The sequence below is a fragment of the Lipotes vexillifer genome, unplaced genomic scaffold (genome assembly GCF_000442215.2).
Source record: "Lipotes vexillifer unplaced genomic scaffold, Lipotes_vexillifer_v1.1 scaffold120, whole genome shotgun sequence".
Taxonomy (NCBI): domain Eukaryota; kingdom Metazoa; phylum Chordata; class Mammalia; order Artiodactyla; family Lipotidae; genus Lipotes; species Lipotes vexillifer.
Window position 1 is genome coordinate 3,965,551 of NW_006791240.1, and position 17,228 is coordinate 3,982,778.

The 17,228-nt window shown below is 36.2% G+C and overlaps 1 protein-coding gene across 1 annotated transcript in view; it reads right to left on the reverse strand.

The window, feature by feature from the left end:
* The window catches only part of PDS5B (PDS5 cohesin associated factor B), a 120,960-nt gene that overhangs the window by 21,801 nt on the left and 81,931 nt on the right, over positions 1-17,228 (reverse strand). The window contains exons 19-21 of the mRNA XM_007464260.1: positions 16,523-16,591; positions 14,987-15,123; positions 5,672-5,795 (exon numbers count right to left, since the gene is read on the reverse strand). Coding sequence (XP_007464322.1) covers positions 5,672-5,795; positions 14,987-15,123; positions 16,523-16,591 — 330 coding nt within the window. The remainder of the gene's footprint in view (positions 1-5,671; positions 5,796-14,986; positions 15,124-16,522; positions 16,592-17,228) is intronic.

Genomic DNA, 17,228 nt, shown 5'->3' on the forward strand with positions numbered 1-17,228 from the left:
GGGAGGGGCCCAGGGGGTGAGGGGCCCAGGCTCCAAAAAAAAAAAAAAAAAAAAAAAAAAAATATGAAGGACAGATTTATCCTTTTGACTAGGTTATTAAAAAATGTGAAGTAAAGATTCACCCTTTTGACTAGGTTATAAAAGCATGTGAAGTAAAGGACAGAGTGATACAATTTTTATCAGGAAAAATACACTCTCAAAAAAGCACACTTGACACTTCCATGGTTATACTTATAACCAGTAATTGGTTCAACATAAAGAAGATGGTGTCTATACTACAAAATATTTTTCCCAAGGATAAAGTTCTGATCAAAGCTTTTATTCACTACTAAGAAATTAATTTTAGTCTGCATCTTAAATTTTAATGTCCTTTTTAAAATTGAAATATAGTTGATTTACAATTTCTGCTGTACAGCAAGGTGTACTTTTTAAGTATAAATTATCCTCAGAGCTACTTCTAGTATCTTCCAAATGTTCAATTACTCTGTGTACTGCACTGTGTTATCAACGCTTATTTATATTTTCTGTTCTCCTAAGAGGTTTCCTTCTTGAGGGCTGTAACCATGACTCATCTTTGCATTTACAGAACTTAGAACAATGCATAGCACATAGCAGTACACAGCAAATTTTAATGAATTGCATTCAAATTCTAAAATACCTAAGTAATTATTAAATAATTTTAAGATTATTATTGAATTTCTATTCCTCTATATTTACTTTCTATTCAAATACATGACAAAGGTCACTGAGACACAATATTGCCTTTAAAGATCTCAACTCAAGCAAAGAGAAATAAACCATAGGTACATAACTAAGCACAATGCATGTATGTACCAGAGGACTATAGATAAAATCTGTAGCTATAAGAATAAGAGCAAGTTTTGTGGAGAAGGCTGTGCCTGAGCCTTGATTTGCAGAAAGGGTTGGATTTGGACGTGCAGAAATGAGAGGGTGAAAACAAAATTAGGGGCAGCAAACCACAGGTACATAAAAGAAAAAAATGTTCGTCTTTGTTGAAATAAGCCTGGGTAAAGGGCAGTGTGCTAAACAGAATTTTTAAATGTATATTTGGGTCCAAATATTAGAAGGGCTTGAATGGCAATGTAAAATATATGCGATTTTTTCTTTCTTACAAGTGTAAGAGCCTAAATATTTTTGACCAGGGGAATAACATGATCAGAACTGTAACAGGGAAATTTAACCAACTACAGAGAATAACATAGTTGAGAGCTAATGATGGGTACAGCAGTAAAAATGGTTAAGAAGGTAAGAATAAAAAGAGATATAATAGATATCAAAGGACAGAATTATCTGTACTTTTGCAACAAGGTGAAACTACAAGCAAATAGTCGAATATAAATCATGATTTTAGGTCTAAGAAATGCCAACCAGCTTTATTTAATGCTTACTGAGGCTCTCTGCATGTTAGGAAAGAATAGATTCGGGAAAGATTCAGTCTTACGTTCAGAGAACATGAAAGTTTGAAATTTCTGTTTAGCACCACAAGTGGGACTGGAAACTTGAGAAGGGCCAGAAAACGCAGTCGAGAAGCATGACAAAGATCAGGAGACAAAAAACAAAGAAGAGCGTTTCAAGAATAAAGGTGCAATGAGCTGTGTCAAATGATGCAAAAAGGACATGTATAATAAAAATTAAGATCATTGGGGCTTCCCTGGTGGCACAGTGGTTGACAGTCCACCTGCCAATGCAGGGGACACGGGTTCATGCCCCCGTCTGGGAAGATCCCACATGCCGCGGAGCAGCTGGGCCCGTAAGCCATGGCCGCTGAGCCTGCGCGTTCAGAGCCTGTGCTCCGCAACAGGAGAGGCCACAACAGTGAGAGGCCCGTGTACAGAAAAAAAAAAAAATTAAGATCATTGGATTGGGGGACTTAATTAGACCATTTTTGGAAGACAGTGAAGGCAAATGGCAAAATATGAGTAGTGAGGAGTGAGAGGATCAGAGAGACAAAGATACAGATTACTCTTTCTTGAGGTTTGGAGGTTTAAAAAGAAGAGACAAGCATGTGGTTTAAAGGAAAAGCAGAATTAGGAAAAAGTTTTGCATAGGATAGGGTAATCTCATGTTTATAAGTTGTGAAAACGTGCTAATAATTAACTCTGAACCATTAACACATGTTCCACAGTCAGAATTTCAAAACAATCTTTAAACTTAGGTAATATGAACTTTGACCTTGGGAATCTGGTGATTGAGATAGTAACATAAAACAAATAGTGTGCTAGAAAAGAAAGTCTCTAGAACTTACCAAGTGTGGATGCTTTTTGTACCTAGTGGACATTTATCTAATGATCTGCACATACTTATTACACACAGGGAGTTTCAAACAAAGCCCATCTCTTTTAACATATTTTCATACATCCCTTTTTAAAAAAAAAAAATTTCTACTTCACAACCGACAACACCAATACCCTAATACCAGACCAAGAATCCAACAACTCAACGGACTGCAAGTACTACCAATTTGAAAAAATAATTATATAATTTATTTTCTAAGAAATTTAATATATACTTTTAAACAATTTTCATTTTATTGAAAAATAAGATTATCTCCAAAATTAAAGGGGGAAAACTAAACCAGGAAATTATGGGCTCCACAAAATCTCATTTCTGCTATTGTTTAGTCTAATATCTGAATAACAACACCAAAAACTAAAACAAATCATAATAAACAGAATTTGGAATAGCTGTTTTAAACACCGATGTACTATAAAGTGATAAAATAATTACAATTAAAAAAAAACAGGGCTTCCCTGGTGGCGCAGTGGTTGGGAGTCCGCCTGCTGATGCAGGGGACACGGGTTCGTGCCTCAGTCTGGGAAGATCCCACATGCCGCAGAGCGGCTGGGCCCCTGAGCCATGGCCGCTGGAGAGGCCACAGCAGTGAGAGGCCCGCGTACCTCAAAAAAAAAAAAAGAAAAAGAAAAAAAAGCAGATGACTGTTTATGTCTAAGGGTTATACATAAGCAGCAATTTTTTAAAAAGCAGTAGAAGGAAGCAGAGAATGGAGAGAAAAATTGCAAGTATCCCTAAACAGTGCCAAATTCTTATACATAAGACTGCTTGGAAAAGAACAGGAAAATCAAGTGTAAAATAACCAAATTATGAAAAACTCATATTGGAATATCATATTTACTACTATAGAAGTCCTTTTTCTTTAATTTTCTCAATGATGCTGAAAACTTGTAAAGTTACACAGTTCAAATATTACGGTACTATAATATGAAATCTGCAAGACTGGAATATGAATTCATTAGTATCAATGTTAATAACTTGAAATTCTAATTCACTGAGTAATAAGGAATGCTTCTGCCCTAAAATTAACCTCTACTGTGTCTTCATAAAACTATACGTTTCTATATATTTTCCTTCCTTTTAAGAACTAAATCCATTCAATCCTTATTATTCACACATTACAAATTTGTGAATTCACCTACTCACTAAAATTTATTTGTAAACCCAAATCAATACTTGCAGCACTTTCATCGTCATTCAAAAGGAAATGCACATTTAGGCCTTTAATCCATTTTAAGTTTATTTTTGTGTATGGTGTTAGGGAGTGTTCTAATTTCATTCTTTTATATGTAGCTGTCCAGTTTTCCCACCACCACTTACTGAAGAGGCTGTCTTTTCTCCATTGTATATTCTTGCCTCCTTTATCAAAAATAAGGTGACCATATGTGCATGGGTTTATCTCTGGGCTTTCTATCCTGTTCCACTGATCTATATTTCTGTTTTTGTGCCAGTACTATACTGTCTTGGTTACTGTAGCTTTGTAGTATACTCTGAAGTCCAGGAGCCTGATTCCTCCAGCTCCGTTTTTCTTTCTCAAGGTTGCTTTGGCTATTCAGGGTATTCTGTGTTTCCATACGAGAAATGGAAATAAACACAAAAATAAACAAATGGGACCTAATGAAACTTGAAAGCTTTTGCACAGCAAAAGAAACCATAAACAAGACCAAAAGACAGCCCTCAGAATGGGAGAAAATATTTTCAAATGAAGCAACTGACAAAGGATTAATCTCCAAAATTTACAAGTAGCTCATGCAGTTCAACATCAAAAACACAAACAACCCAATCCAAAAATGGGCAGAAGACCTAAACAGACATTTCTCCAAAGAAGATATACAGATTGCCAACAAACACATCAAAGGATGCTCAACATCACTAATCATTAGAGAAATGCAAATCAAAACTATAATGAGATATCACCTCATACCAGTCAGAATGGCCATCATTAAAAAATCTACAAACAATAAATGCTGGAGAGGGTGCGGAGAAAAGGGAACCCTCTCGCACTGTTGGTGCGAGTGTAAACTGATACAGCCACTATGGAGAACAGTATGGAGGTTCCTTAAAAAACTAAAAATAGAATTATCATATGACCCAGCAATCCCACTACTGGGCATATACCCGGAGAAAACCATAATACCAAAAGAGTCATGTACCACAATATTCATTGCAGCTCTATTTACAACAGCCAGGATATAGAAGCAACCTAATTGTCCATAGACAGATGAATGGATAAATAAGATGTGGCACATATATACAATGGTATATTACTCAGCCATAAAAGGAAATGAAATTGAGTTATTTGTAGTAAGGTGGATGGACCTAGAGTCCATCATACAAAAAAAAAAAAAAAAAAAAGGCCCTAAAAAAAAGGTCCTGAAGAACCTAGGGGCAGGACAGGAATAAAGACACAGACGTACTAGAGAATGGACTTGAAGACATGGGGAGGGGGAAGGGTAAGCTGGGACAAAGTGAGAGAGTGGCACATATATGCACTACCAAATGTAAAACCAATAGCTAGTGGGAAGCAGCCGCATAGCACAGGGAGATCAGCTCGCATAGCACAGGGAGATCAGCTCGGTGATTTGTGACCACCTAGTGGAGTGGGATAGGGACGGTGGGAGGGAGGGAGACGCAAGAGGGAATTGATATGGGGATATATGTATGTGTACAGCTGATTCACTTTGTTATAAAGCAGAAACTAACACACCATTGTAAAGCAATTATACTCCAATAAAGATGTTAAAAAAATTAAAAAGAGTAAATGCACAGAGATGTGAAAAGTTTGAGTCGCCTGACACACATCCCAGCAGAAGTCAAACAAAGCAACGTTCTGCCTCCCTGCTTCAGCTCTCATTATCATAAACAAATGTCTGTTTGGTGGTCTCTCTAGTGCCACATTTTTTGCATTTTTATACTTTTTATTGGTGATTTTGTTGTTTAAAATAGCTCCCATGCATACTGCTGAAGTGCTGTTTCGTGTTTCTAAGAGCAAGAAGACTGTATGTGCCTTATGGAGAAAATCTGTGTCACATAAGCTTCATTCAAGCATGAGTTACAGCGCTGTTGGCCATGAGTTCAATGTTAATGAAACAACTATAGACTAAAAAAGGTGCCATTAAACAGAACCAGACAAAAAACAAAGTTGTGTTCTACTGCAAATAACAAGAATCAACTGTACTATGTCAGCAACCCACAATTCAAATGACAGTTTTAGAACTCTGAAATGTTTCACATACATAAATTTTCCAAGAGGAGACACAAACATGCAAGATTTTTATCTCTTTATCATGGTGGACTTTCTCCTTCCTAAAAGTCAAAGACCATAGAAAGTCATGTTCTATATAGCCATTTTCCTTACATTGATAGCTAAAGCACATAGCTGATATTGTTCTAATGTGATAATTTCATGATAACAGGGTTCCTGTGCCAGCTTCACAATAGCACTCCCAGCAGCAAGTCTCAGACGTGACATATCTGGTTTACTGAAAAATAAGCAAGAAAGAATGTGAATTAGATTTCTAAATGTCTGCACAAAAACATTCCTACTTTGAATATTTAATTTTATAAAAATTCCTCTGGCCAAGAAAAAAAAAGGGCAGAAAACAATTTAGTGATACTGAACACCATATTATACTTCCTTAACTTCTCTAAGATGGTGTGTAATGCCACGAAATTCTTCCCTTGAACATAAGTCTATGCTAGTCATTGAATTCTCTTATCCCACACAAAAGAGCTTTCAGCCAAGCCTAGAACAAATATATTTGTATGTTTAGTTGTTAGGTCTTAAGTCTTCCACTACAGATTTTTTTTAAAATATGTGTTTACTTATACATTAGGCATAAAATATCCTAACTTCCTAATCAGTCAACTAAAACTATGGTGCTAAGTACAAAAGAAGTGGAATGAAAGCAGGTGTAGTGGATAAAACATTACTACTTTTAGCTAGTATTCAATCTTTGAAATACCCCCAAGAGCCTATATTTAAGTTTAAGGAAAGAAATTTTTTGCTAAATGGGACATACTTAAACAATTAGGAAATTCCTGACTAGTAAATATACTTAAACAATCCTTCCTAATACACTGACATGTTAGATGAATTACTAATGTAACTGGACTAATGTACGGAGGGAAGCTGTAACTCCTTAATTAGGATCCCCTATGTAGTTCCATAGTAAAAGATTATTATTTAATATTCATACAACAAATATGTGTCAATTTTATATACGGTACTGAGAGGGACTTAAAAGAGACAAATCTCAGTCTTCCATGATCTAGTTGGTTTAAGACTCTTCCTTTATCTTTCTAAGGATTTTGTAAAAATATTTATTGAATGTATGCTGACATTAATAAGGTTCTGAAGTTACAGGTCCCAGAGGTGCTTTTCAGTTCATCAACAGCAATATTCCAAGTAGTTATTATAAGGTAAATCACCAAACCACTGCTAAGGAAGTCTGATTTTTCTTGTTGGAGTTTTTTTAGTATAAATAAAAAATAAATAATTACAATACTTTACAACTACGTTTTTGAAGACCCAGTTTAAAAACAGAGACCCAGTGAGTGCTCCTGCAGCGGGACATGTCAGGTCTTAGCAGCTGCAGGCTCTGTGGGCAGGTACACATGGGGGCTGGGCCGGGCTAGGGTCTGAGCTGCCTCCACAGCTCCCACAGCGGGTCCAGGTGCACGACTACTGCAGTCCTGAGACCTGACTTCAGTGGATCTGCACTGGTGGCCTTGTGGAAACAACTCCTTAGAGAAACCAGGGACGACTGCTGGCATACCCACAGTTGAGGTGGGGCCGAGGGCAGTACCAACAACAGTGTACTTTGTGAGTCTGCACAACAGGTGAAAGGTGACACAAAAGAGCACACTCGGTTGAACAGCTCCAGTGGAAGAACACTCAGTGGCTCCTCTCCCAGTGGGAGCATTCCAATCCCACCTACCTTGCACCACAGCTTAGAAACGTTATCTGGGGCTTCTACTCCAACAACTAGGGAGCAGACCCTGCCCCGACAAGGCAATGACAACCACAGAGCAAAGAGAAGGCCCTGGTCAATATCCTGTGCAGGCTCTGGTCACCACAACATCAGTCACACCTCCTATCAAGGGGATAATGGCCAGCATACACTGAGGAAAGGGGTGGCAGGCATCCATACTAAAAACAGCCCTCACATCAAAAAATATTAAACCCATGCAGGCTACACAGGGACATTCCCACATAAAAATACCCTCCAAGACCACAGTATATAACTGTTTCTCCTAAACTCATAGAGCAAGAGAAATATAAGTAAAATGAAGAAGCAGAGGAACCATTCCCAATTAAAAGATCAAGAGAATTCCCCTGAAAGAACAACAATGAAACAGACTGCTTCAATCTAACAGACACCAAGTTCAAAAAGGAGATAATGAAAATACTGAAGGAATTAAGAAAGGCTATAGACAGAGATGCAGATTACTGTAAGAAGGACCTAGAAACTATAAGGAAGAGCCAAGAAAAAATAGAGAATTCATTTGAAGAGATGAAAGCTGAACTAAAGGCTATGAATAGCAAAATGAATACTGCAGAAGAAGGAATAAGTGATGTGGAAGATAGAATAATGGAAATCACCCAGTTAGAACAGCAGACAGAAACCCAAATGAAACAAAAAATGAATATAAAGCGTGTCAATCTACGCATAATAGGGATTTCAGAACAAGAGGAAAGAGAAAAAGAGATTGAAAATGTATTTGAAGAAATTAAGGCTGAAAACTTCCCAAGCCTAAAGAAGGAAAGAGATATCTAGATACAGGAAGCAAAGAGGGTCCCAAACAAGATAAACCCAAACAGACTTACACCAAGACATATTATAATAAAAATGGCAAATTTTAAAGATAAAGAGAGGACTCTACAGGCAGCAAGAGAAAAACAAAGTGTTAATTACAGGGAAACTTCCATAATGCTATCAGTTGATTTCTCTACAGAAACGTTGCAGGCCGGAAGGGAATAGCAAGATATATTCAAAGTCCTGAAAGGGAAAAATCTGCAACCTAGGATACTCTGCCCAGCAAAATTATCACTTAGAATAGAAGGAAAGATAAAGAATTTCTCAGACAAACAAAAACTATAAAAGAATACAGCAACACTAAACCTATCCTAAAGGAAATGCTGAAAGGTCTTCTCTAAGTAGAAAAGATGTTAAGAATCTATAGGAAAGAGAAAGTCATAATTGGAAAGTAAATCACTTAAATAAGCAAGTACACAGATTAACAAAACATCAAAAAATTTCTGTGAAAGCGATGATTACCACAATGAACAGCGGAAGTGTGAACATGAAGACGTAAAAGAGGACATCAAAGTCATAAAATGTGGCGGAGGAGAGTAACAAAACATACATATTTTTGTTGAATTTGTTTGAGCCTGTATGACTACCAGTCTAAAGCAAGGAGACACAGGAAAAGTGTTAACGTATTTGAAAAACAGGGCAACCACAAATCAAAAACATACAATAGATTCACAAAAACAAAAAGGAAGAGAACGTAAGAATAACACAAAAGGAAATCATCAAACCACAAAAGGAAAAAGGAAAAGAAAGGGACAAAGAAGAAATATAAAATCAATGGGAAAACAAGGTTTAAAATGACAATAAATACATATCTATCAATAATTACCTTAAATGTCAATGGACTAAATGCTCCAATCAAAAGAGTGGCAGATTGGATAACAAAACAAAACAAAACAAAACAAGAGCCTACAATATGTTGCCTACAAGAGACCTACTTTAGGGCAAAGGAGACACACAGATTGAAGTGAGGGGATGGAAAGATATTTCATGCAAACAAAAATGACAAGAGACAGGGGGTCAAAATACTCATATCAGACAAAACAAACTTTAAAACAAAGGCTATAAAGAAAGATAAAAAAGGACACTACATAGTGATAAAAGGATCAGTACAAGGAGAGAATATTACACTTGCCCACATATATGCACCCAATGTAGGAGCACCCAAATACATAAAACAAATACTAACACACATAAAGACAGAAACTGACAGGAATACAATAATAGTAGGAGACTTTAACACCCCATTCACATCAATGGACAGATCTTCAAGACAGAAAATCAATAAGGCAACAGAGATCCTAAATGATACAACAGAACAGTTAGATTTAATTGATATCTTCAGTACATTACATCCAAAAAAAAGAATACACATTCTTTTTAAGGGCACATGGAACATTCCCTAGGAGAGACCACATACTAGGGCACAAAACAAGCCTCAACAAATTTAAGAGTATAGAAATTATTTTAAGCATCTTTTCTGACCACAACGGCATGAGACTAGAAATCAACCACAAAAAAAGAATGAGAAAAAAAACAATTACATGGAGACTAAACAATATGCTACTAAAAAACCAACGGGGCAACAATGAAATCAAAGAAGAAATTTAAAAACGCTTTGAGGCAAATGACAATGAAAACACAACCATACAAAATCTATGGGGATACAGCAAAAGCAGTTCTTAGAGGGAAGTTCACAGCAATACAGGCCTTCTTTAAGAAACAAGAAAAATCTCAAATAAACAACCTAACCCACCACCTAAAAGAATTAGAAAAAGAAGAACAAACAAAACCTAAAGTCAGCAGACTGAAGGAGATAATAAAGATCAGAGAGGAAATAACTAAAATAGAGATTAAAAAACAATAGAAAAAAATCAAAAAAACCAAGAGCTAGTTCTTTGAAAGGGTAAACAAAATTGACAAACCTGTGGCAGGCTCACCAAGAAGAAAAGAGAGAAGATATAAATAAACAAAGTAAGAAATGAAAGATGAGAAATCACACCTGATACCACAGAAATGCAAAAAAATAAATAAATAATACTATGAACAATACTGTGAACCTAGAAGAAGCAGACAACTTTCGAGAAACATACAGCCCACCAAAACTGAATCAAGAAGAAACAGATAACTTGAACAGGCCAACCACTAGAATGATATAGAATCTGAGAAAACAAACGAACTCCTACAAACCAAAGTCCAGGACCAGATGGTTTCACTGGGGAATTCTACGAAACATACAAAAAAGAACTTATACTGATCCTTCTCAAACTCTTACAAAAGACTAAAGAGGAAGGAACACTCCCAAAGACATTCTATGAAGCCACTATCACCCTGATACCAAAACCAGACAAACAAACCACCATAAAGCAAATTATAGGCCAATATTTTTGATGAATAGACACAAAAATTATCAACAAAGTATCAGCAACCTGAATCCAACAACAAATAAAAAAGGTTATACACCATGATCAAGTTGGATTCATCCCAGGGTCACAAGGATGGTTCAACGTACGCAAATCAATCAATGTGATACACCACATCAACAAAAGAAAGGACAAAAACCACAGGATCATCTCAGTAGATACAGAAAAAGCATTTGATAAAATTTAACATCCATTCATGATAAAAACCCTTATGAAACTGAGTACAGAGGGAGCATAGCTCAACATAATAAAAGCTATTTATGACAAACACACAGCCAATATAATACTCAACAGTGAAAAGCTGAAAGCCTTCCTGCTAAAATCTGGAACAAGACAAGGATGCCCACTCTCACCACTTCTCTTCAATACAGTACTGGAAGTCCTAGCCAAAGCAATCAGAAATGGAAAAGAAATAAAAGCTATTCAAATTGGTGGGGAAGAGGTAAAATTATTGTTATACATACATAATGCTAATTATCAGAGAGCTCAGAAATAAACACACACACCTATGGACAATTAATCTTCAACAAAGGAGACATGATATTATTATATGTAGAAAACTCTAAGGACTCCACACAAAAAGTACTAGAACTGATCAATGAATTCAGCAAAGTAGCAGGATACAACATTAACATACAGAAATCAGTTGCATTTCTTTACACTAACAATGAAATATTAGAAAGGGAATGTGAAAAAACAATCCCTTTTCAAACTGTACCCCCCAAAATAAAATACTTAGAAATAAACCTGACCAAGGAGGTGAAAGACTTATATGGTGAGTACTACAAAACATTAACAAAGGAAACTGAAGGTGATTCAAAGAAATGGAAAAACATCCCATGCTCTTGGATTGAAAAGAATTAATATTGTTAAAATGGCCATACTACCCAAAGCAGTCTACAGATTTAATGCGATCCCCATCAAATTATCCATGACATTTTTCACAGAACGAAAATAAATAATCCTAAAATGTATATGGAACCATAAAAGACCCAGAATTACCAACGCAATCCTGAGGAAAAAGAACAAAGCAGGAAACCCTCCCAGACTTCAGATAATACTACAAGGCTACAGTAATCAAAACAGCATGATGCTGGCACAAAAAGAGACATATGGATCAACAGAACAGAACAAAGAACCCAGAAATAAACCCACACACTTAATCTTCAAGAAAGGAGGCAAGGGCTTCCCTGGTGGTGCAGTGGTTGAGAGCCCACCTGTCAATGCAGGGGACAGAGGTTTGTGCCCTGGTCCAGGAAGATCTCACATGCCGTGGAGTGGCTAGGCCCGTGAGCCATGGCCACTGAGCCTGCACATCTGGAGCCTGTGCTCTGAAACGGGAGAGGCCACAACAGTGAGAGGCCCGTGTACCCCCCCCCAAAAAAAAGGAAGCAAGAATATACAATGGGGAAAAAGCAGTCTCTTCAGCAAGTGGTGCTGGGAAAGCTGGACAGCTGCATGTGAATCAATGAAGTTAGAACACACCCTCATGCCATACACAAAAATAAACTTAAAATGGCTTAAAGACTCAAAGACAAGATACCATAAAACTCCTAGAAGAGAACAAAGGTGAAACATTCTCTGACATAAATCGTACCAATGTTTTCTTAGGTCAGGCTCCCAAGGCAATAGAAACAAAAGCAAAAATAAACAAATAAGACCTAATTAAACTTAAAAGCTTTTGCACAGCAAAGGAAACCACAAACAAAATGACAACCCAGAGACTGGGAGAAAATATTTGCAAATGACGCAACTGACAAGGGCTTAATCTCCAAAATATACAAACAGCTCATACAACTCCACAACAAAAAAAACAAACAACCCAATCAAAAACCGTGCAGAGGACCTAAATACACATTTCTCCAAAGAAGACATAGAGATGGCCAATAGGCACATGAAAAGATGCTCAACATTGCTAATTATTAGAGAAATGCAAATCAGAACTACAATGAGGTACCACCTCACACTAGTCAGAATAGCCATCATTAAGAAGTCTACAAATAACAAATGCTGGAGAGGTGTGGAGAACAGGGTACCCTCTTATTGGTAGGAATGTAAATCGGTAAAGCCATTATGGAAAACAATATGGACTTTCCTCAAAAAACTAAAAACAGAGTTGCCATATGATCCAGCAATCCCACTCCTGGGCATATACCCAGACAAAACTATAATTCGAAAAGATACATGCACCCCTATCTTCACAGCAGCACTATTTACAACAGCCAAGACATGGAAACAAGCTAAATGTCCACCGATAGATGAATGGATAAAGAAGATGTGGTGTATATAATGCAATATTAATGGAATATTACTCGGCCATCAAAACAGAATGAAATAATGTGATTTGCAGCAACACAAATGGACCTAGAGATTATCATACTAAGTAACTCAGAAAGACAAATACCATATGATATCACTTACATGTGGAATCTAAAATATGACACGAATCAACATTATCTATGAAACAAAAACAGACTCACAGATATAGAAAATAAACTTGTGGTTGCCAAAGGGGAGGAGGTGTAGGGGAGGGAAGGATTGGGAGTTTGGGATTAGTAGAGGCAAACTTTTATATATAGGATGGATAAACAAGGCCCTACTGTATAGCACAGGGAACTATATTCAATATCCTGTGACAAAATACAATGGAAAAGAATATGAAAAGATTTTATATATATATATATATATATATATATATATATAAATGTTTACCTGAGTCACTCTGCTGTACAGCAGAAATTAACACACCACTGTAAATCAACTATACTTCAATAAAATTAAAAAAAAAGCAGACCCAATGTAATTCAAATACATGTGCAGAGTTCAAGTACACACGTGATTTTTTATTAAAGAATACCATGGATAAAAACAGGTGAGGGACTTCCCTGGTGGTGCAGTGGTTAAGATTCCACGTGCCAATGCAGGGGACATGGGTTCAAGCCCTGGTCCAGGAAGATCCCACATGCCGTACAGCAACTAAGCCTGTGCACCACAACTACTGAGCCTGCACTCTAGAGCCCGTGAGCCATGACTACTGAGCCCACGTGCCAGAGCTATTGAAGCCCATGTGCCACAGCTATTGAAGCCCACGCACCTAGAGCCTGTGCTCCACAGCAAAAGAAGCCACTGCAATGAGAAGCTCATGCACCGCAATGAAGAGTAGCCCCTGCTCGCCGCAACTAGAGAAAGCCCGCGCACAGCAACGAAGACCCAATGCAACCAAAAATAGATTAAAAAAGAAATAAAAACAGGTGAGATCTAAATATGCACATAAACAATGTAATTAATAAATTTAAGACAAAACGTATTAATACTAAGGAAATTTTTCTCTAATTATTATGTAAATCTTGAACACTAGCATGTAATTATAAGAGTAGAAGGTGAAGACAACTAATTAGACTGAAGGAAGGTAAATAAATGAGTTATGCATATGGAATGCTTTACAGAGTTTTCTTATTATTTGATTTGTTTGAGAAGAATGTGCTACTGTTAATATTCTATGCAAAAAGTACAGCATGAGCAAAACATATAAGAAGAAAACAAAGATGGAAAAGTATTAAGCAGCTGGCAATCACCATTTATATTTTGTCCTAAAGACTTGAAGCTAGATACATATGTTAAGGTGGGGGAAGTTATTCTCACATGTTTTATTACCAATAAGAGACAATAAATGACACTTGTGTTTTCACAGAGGACAAACTTCTAAATTTTAGCTAACCTTGACATAATAACCACTATCACCATCAATACTTCTAATTACTATGTGCTGGGCAGTGTTTTAAATACATTAAATATACTAACTTATTTGATTATCATAACAGCTAGATGAGATAGGCGTAATCATTATCTCTGTTTTATAGATGAGGAAACTGAGGTACAGAGAGGTTAAAGTAACTTGCTGAAAGGCACCTCGCTGCTAAGAGGTGGTGCCAGGATTTGAATCTGGGCTCCAGAGCTCATGTTTTCAGTCACTATACTATACATCTTTCAAAGAAAACAAAATAAAACAAACAAAAAGTTATGTGTATTTTTTAAAATTTGCATCAAGTGCATTTTTCACATTTGCATATATTTATACTTCTGGAAACAGATTCAGTAAGTTGCCTTCTATCCAGTCTGTCCTTTTAGCTTTAGACATTAACAAGAATGTAAAACATCAGTTATTGATTGGTACACTAACATTTTCACATTAGATATTCAAAAAAGTAAACATCTGTTGTTTAAAATACTTAAGATTGCACAGCAGTACCTTGCACTAGACATGAGACTGTCATTTTGAAATAACCACTATACAAAAGCCTATTACAATAAAAATATATGCATACCTACAAAGCAATATTAATTATCTTTTAAAAAAGAAACCATCATTCAACAATTACACCAGACATTAAAATAGTGTGTAATCCAAAGAACTCTGAAGTTGTAATTACATACCTAATTTTCCCCTGTTCTGTCAAGTCTCCATCACTATGCAGTATTGTTGTGAGCAATCTTAAAGTAGAAGTTCCTGATTTACTGTGATTATTTTTCATTCCAAGTAGCCATCGAACCATCATTTTAATAGCCTGAATCTATTTAAAATATAAATTGACAAATAAAACATTGCTACCATTTAAAGAAATTCTATTATCAGCCTTGAAAAAGAATGAAGAAATGTTTTTAACATTTTTTAAGAAAAGGAAAGAAAAAAATTATTTTTTCTGCATGTGTGAAGATAACTTTGAATGTTTTAAAGATGTCTTACCCCCAGGTATTGACAAATGAATGATTTATCTAAAAACTGGTTCTTTTTGCTTTTTAAAAAATGTTTCCCCAACAAACACTTTACCCTTTAGAACCCACAGTAAAATCGTGCTAACTTCCCTAGTCCAGGAAGATCCCAACTGAAAATTATATTCGATCTTTTTGTGTCTAAGAGTTGATACCACCTTACATTTGTATTGCATTTGACAATTATGAAGTACTTAGTATTTTAAAACCTGTTATTGCCTCTAAGGCTTGCAACAGCCCTTTCAAAGGGGTGCATATTATCTCTTTTTCACATATTATCTTAATTTTTACAGATCTGAGGCTCCAGAGCTAAATGGGTTTTGAACAGTGGCATGTGGCTAACAGTCTTAAGATCCTCTTCCTGGGCCACTTTGTAACCATGAACTTAAGCGCAGGCGGCCCGCCTTCTAGTGCAGTGCTGCCCAATTATACAAAACTGCTGCTTGAGACCAATGCTGAGAAAACAGGCTTATACTGGAACTCAAAATTTTCAAGCATCATTCAATGATGCTAAAGGAAAGACTGCCCTACAGGTCTGGAGAAATAGTATCAGAATCTGAAGCTGCAATAATGTGACAAAGTAGTTCACAATATGAAACATAAACAAATACACATACAATGAAAGGATTTGCAAGAAATTATAATTAGAAAAACAATATTTAATATATTTGTTCCTGGCCTTTACACCTTGGGCAGTGGCTTGATATGAGGTCTACATTATGGAGTACAGACAGTTTTAGTAAAGCAATACTTTACAGCTGTGATGAGCAATCCTTTACCCATAACTCCTAATTCAAGAAATTACAGGTTGAATTTTTTTTTAATAAAAATAAAAAGTATATCAAATCCCATGGAAAAGACGAATAGTATTAAAACCTGGACGACCACCTTTGCTGAAAAGGATAATGTACCTAAGAAAACCAGCACTGCCTTTTCCCATTAAAAGGTGGATATCTAAGAAGCAGCAACATGGAGAAAGTTTTCAAACTTCGTTTTCCAAACTAGATTATGTGCAGCTGCCCACAGGCCTCAAGTTTCTCATTATTGCCCTACACTCTCACAGCACAGAGGATAATGTCATACAATAAATATAAAAACCTGAATGATTTTAATAGCTGTATCTTTATAACAGGAACAGACATTTTAACACCTATAATAATACAGTATATTAAAATCAACAGATCTATGCATATCACTCACTTTGACCATCGTCTCAGGTGAAACTTCTTCATCTGGAACCCAAAGCTTAGTTGTCTTTTTTCCTGGAAGCTAAACAAAAATTAAGGACTTTAAAACACAAATATACATTCTCATGTGTAATTAATATTTAGTGAATGAATGAAATTTTTATCTTCTGCAACAACAGTCATTATATATGACTATGTTTTCTGTTACTTACTCAAAAATGTTGAAAGGCCTGTCTTCACTAGCACCACAAATGAACCTTACACATCCATCACCAGCTGGTTCTTTGTAGGTGTGAGATAGAACCAACTTTAACCACTTATATATATATACTTCTTTACTCAATCCCCTTTAATCTACTGTTTCAATTATTTAAAGCAGTTGGCAAGGACTAAGATAAAAATCAGTGGAGCCAAAAAGTGTACAGATGACCCTTGAACAAGACAAGTTTCAACTGCACAGGTCCACTTATATGTAGATTTTTAAATGTACACCTGCTACAGTAATACACAATCCACAGCTGATTGAATCAGAAATGCCCCGTGGATAGGGAGGAACCACATACAGAGAGCTGACTACAGATTACATTAGGATTTTCCACGACACAAAGGGTTGGCACCTTTAACTTCCATGTTGCTCAAGGGTCAGCTATAGTTCATAAATGATGAAGGAAAAGGTATCTGCAAAAAATCTTGAGCAAGGAACAATTATAAAGGTTTGC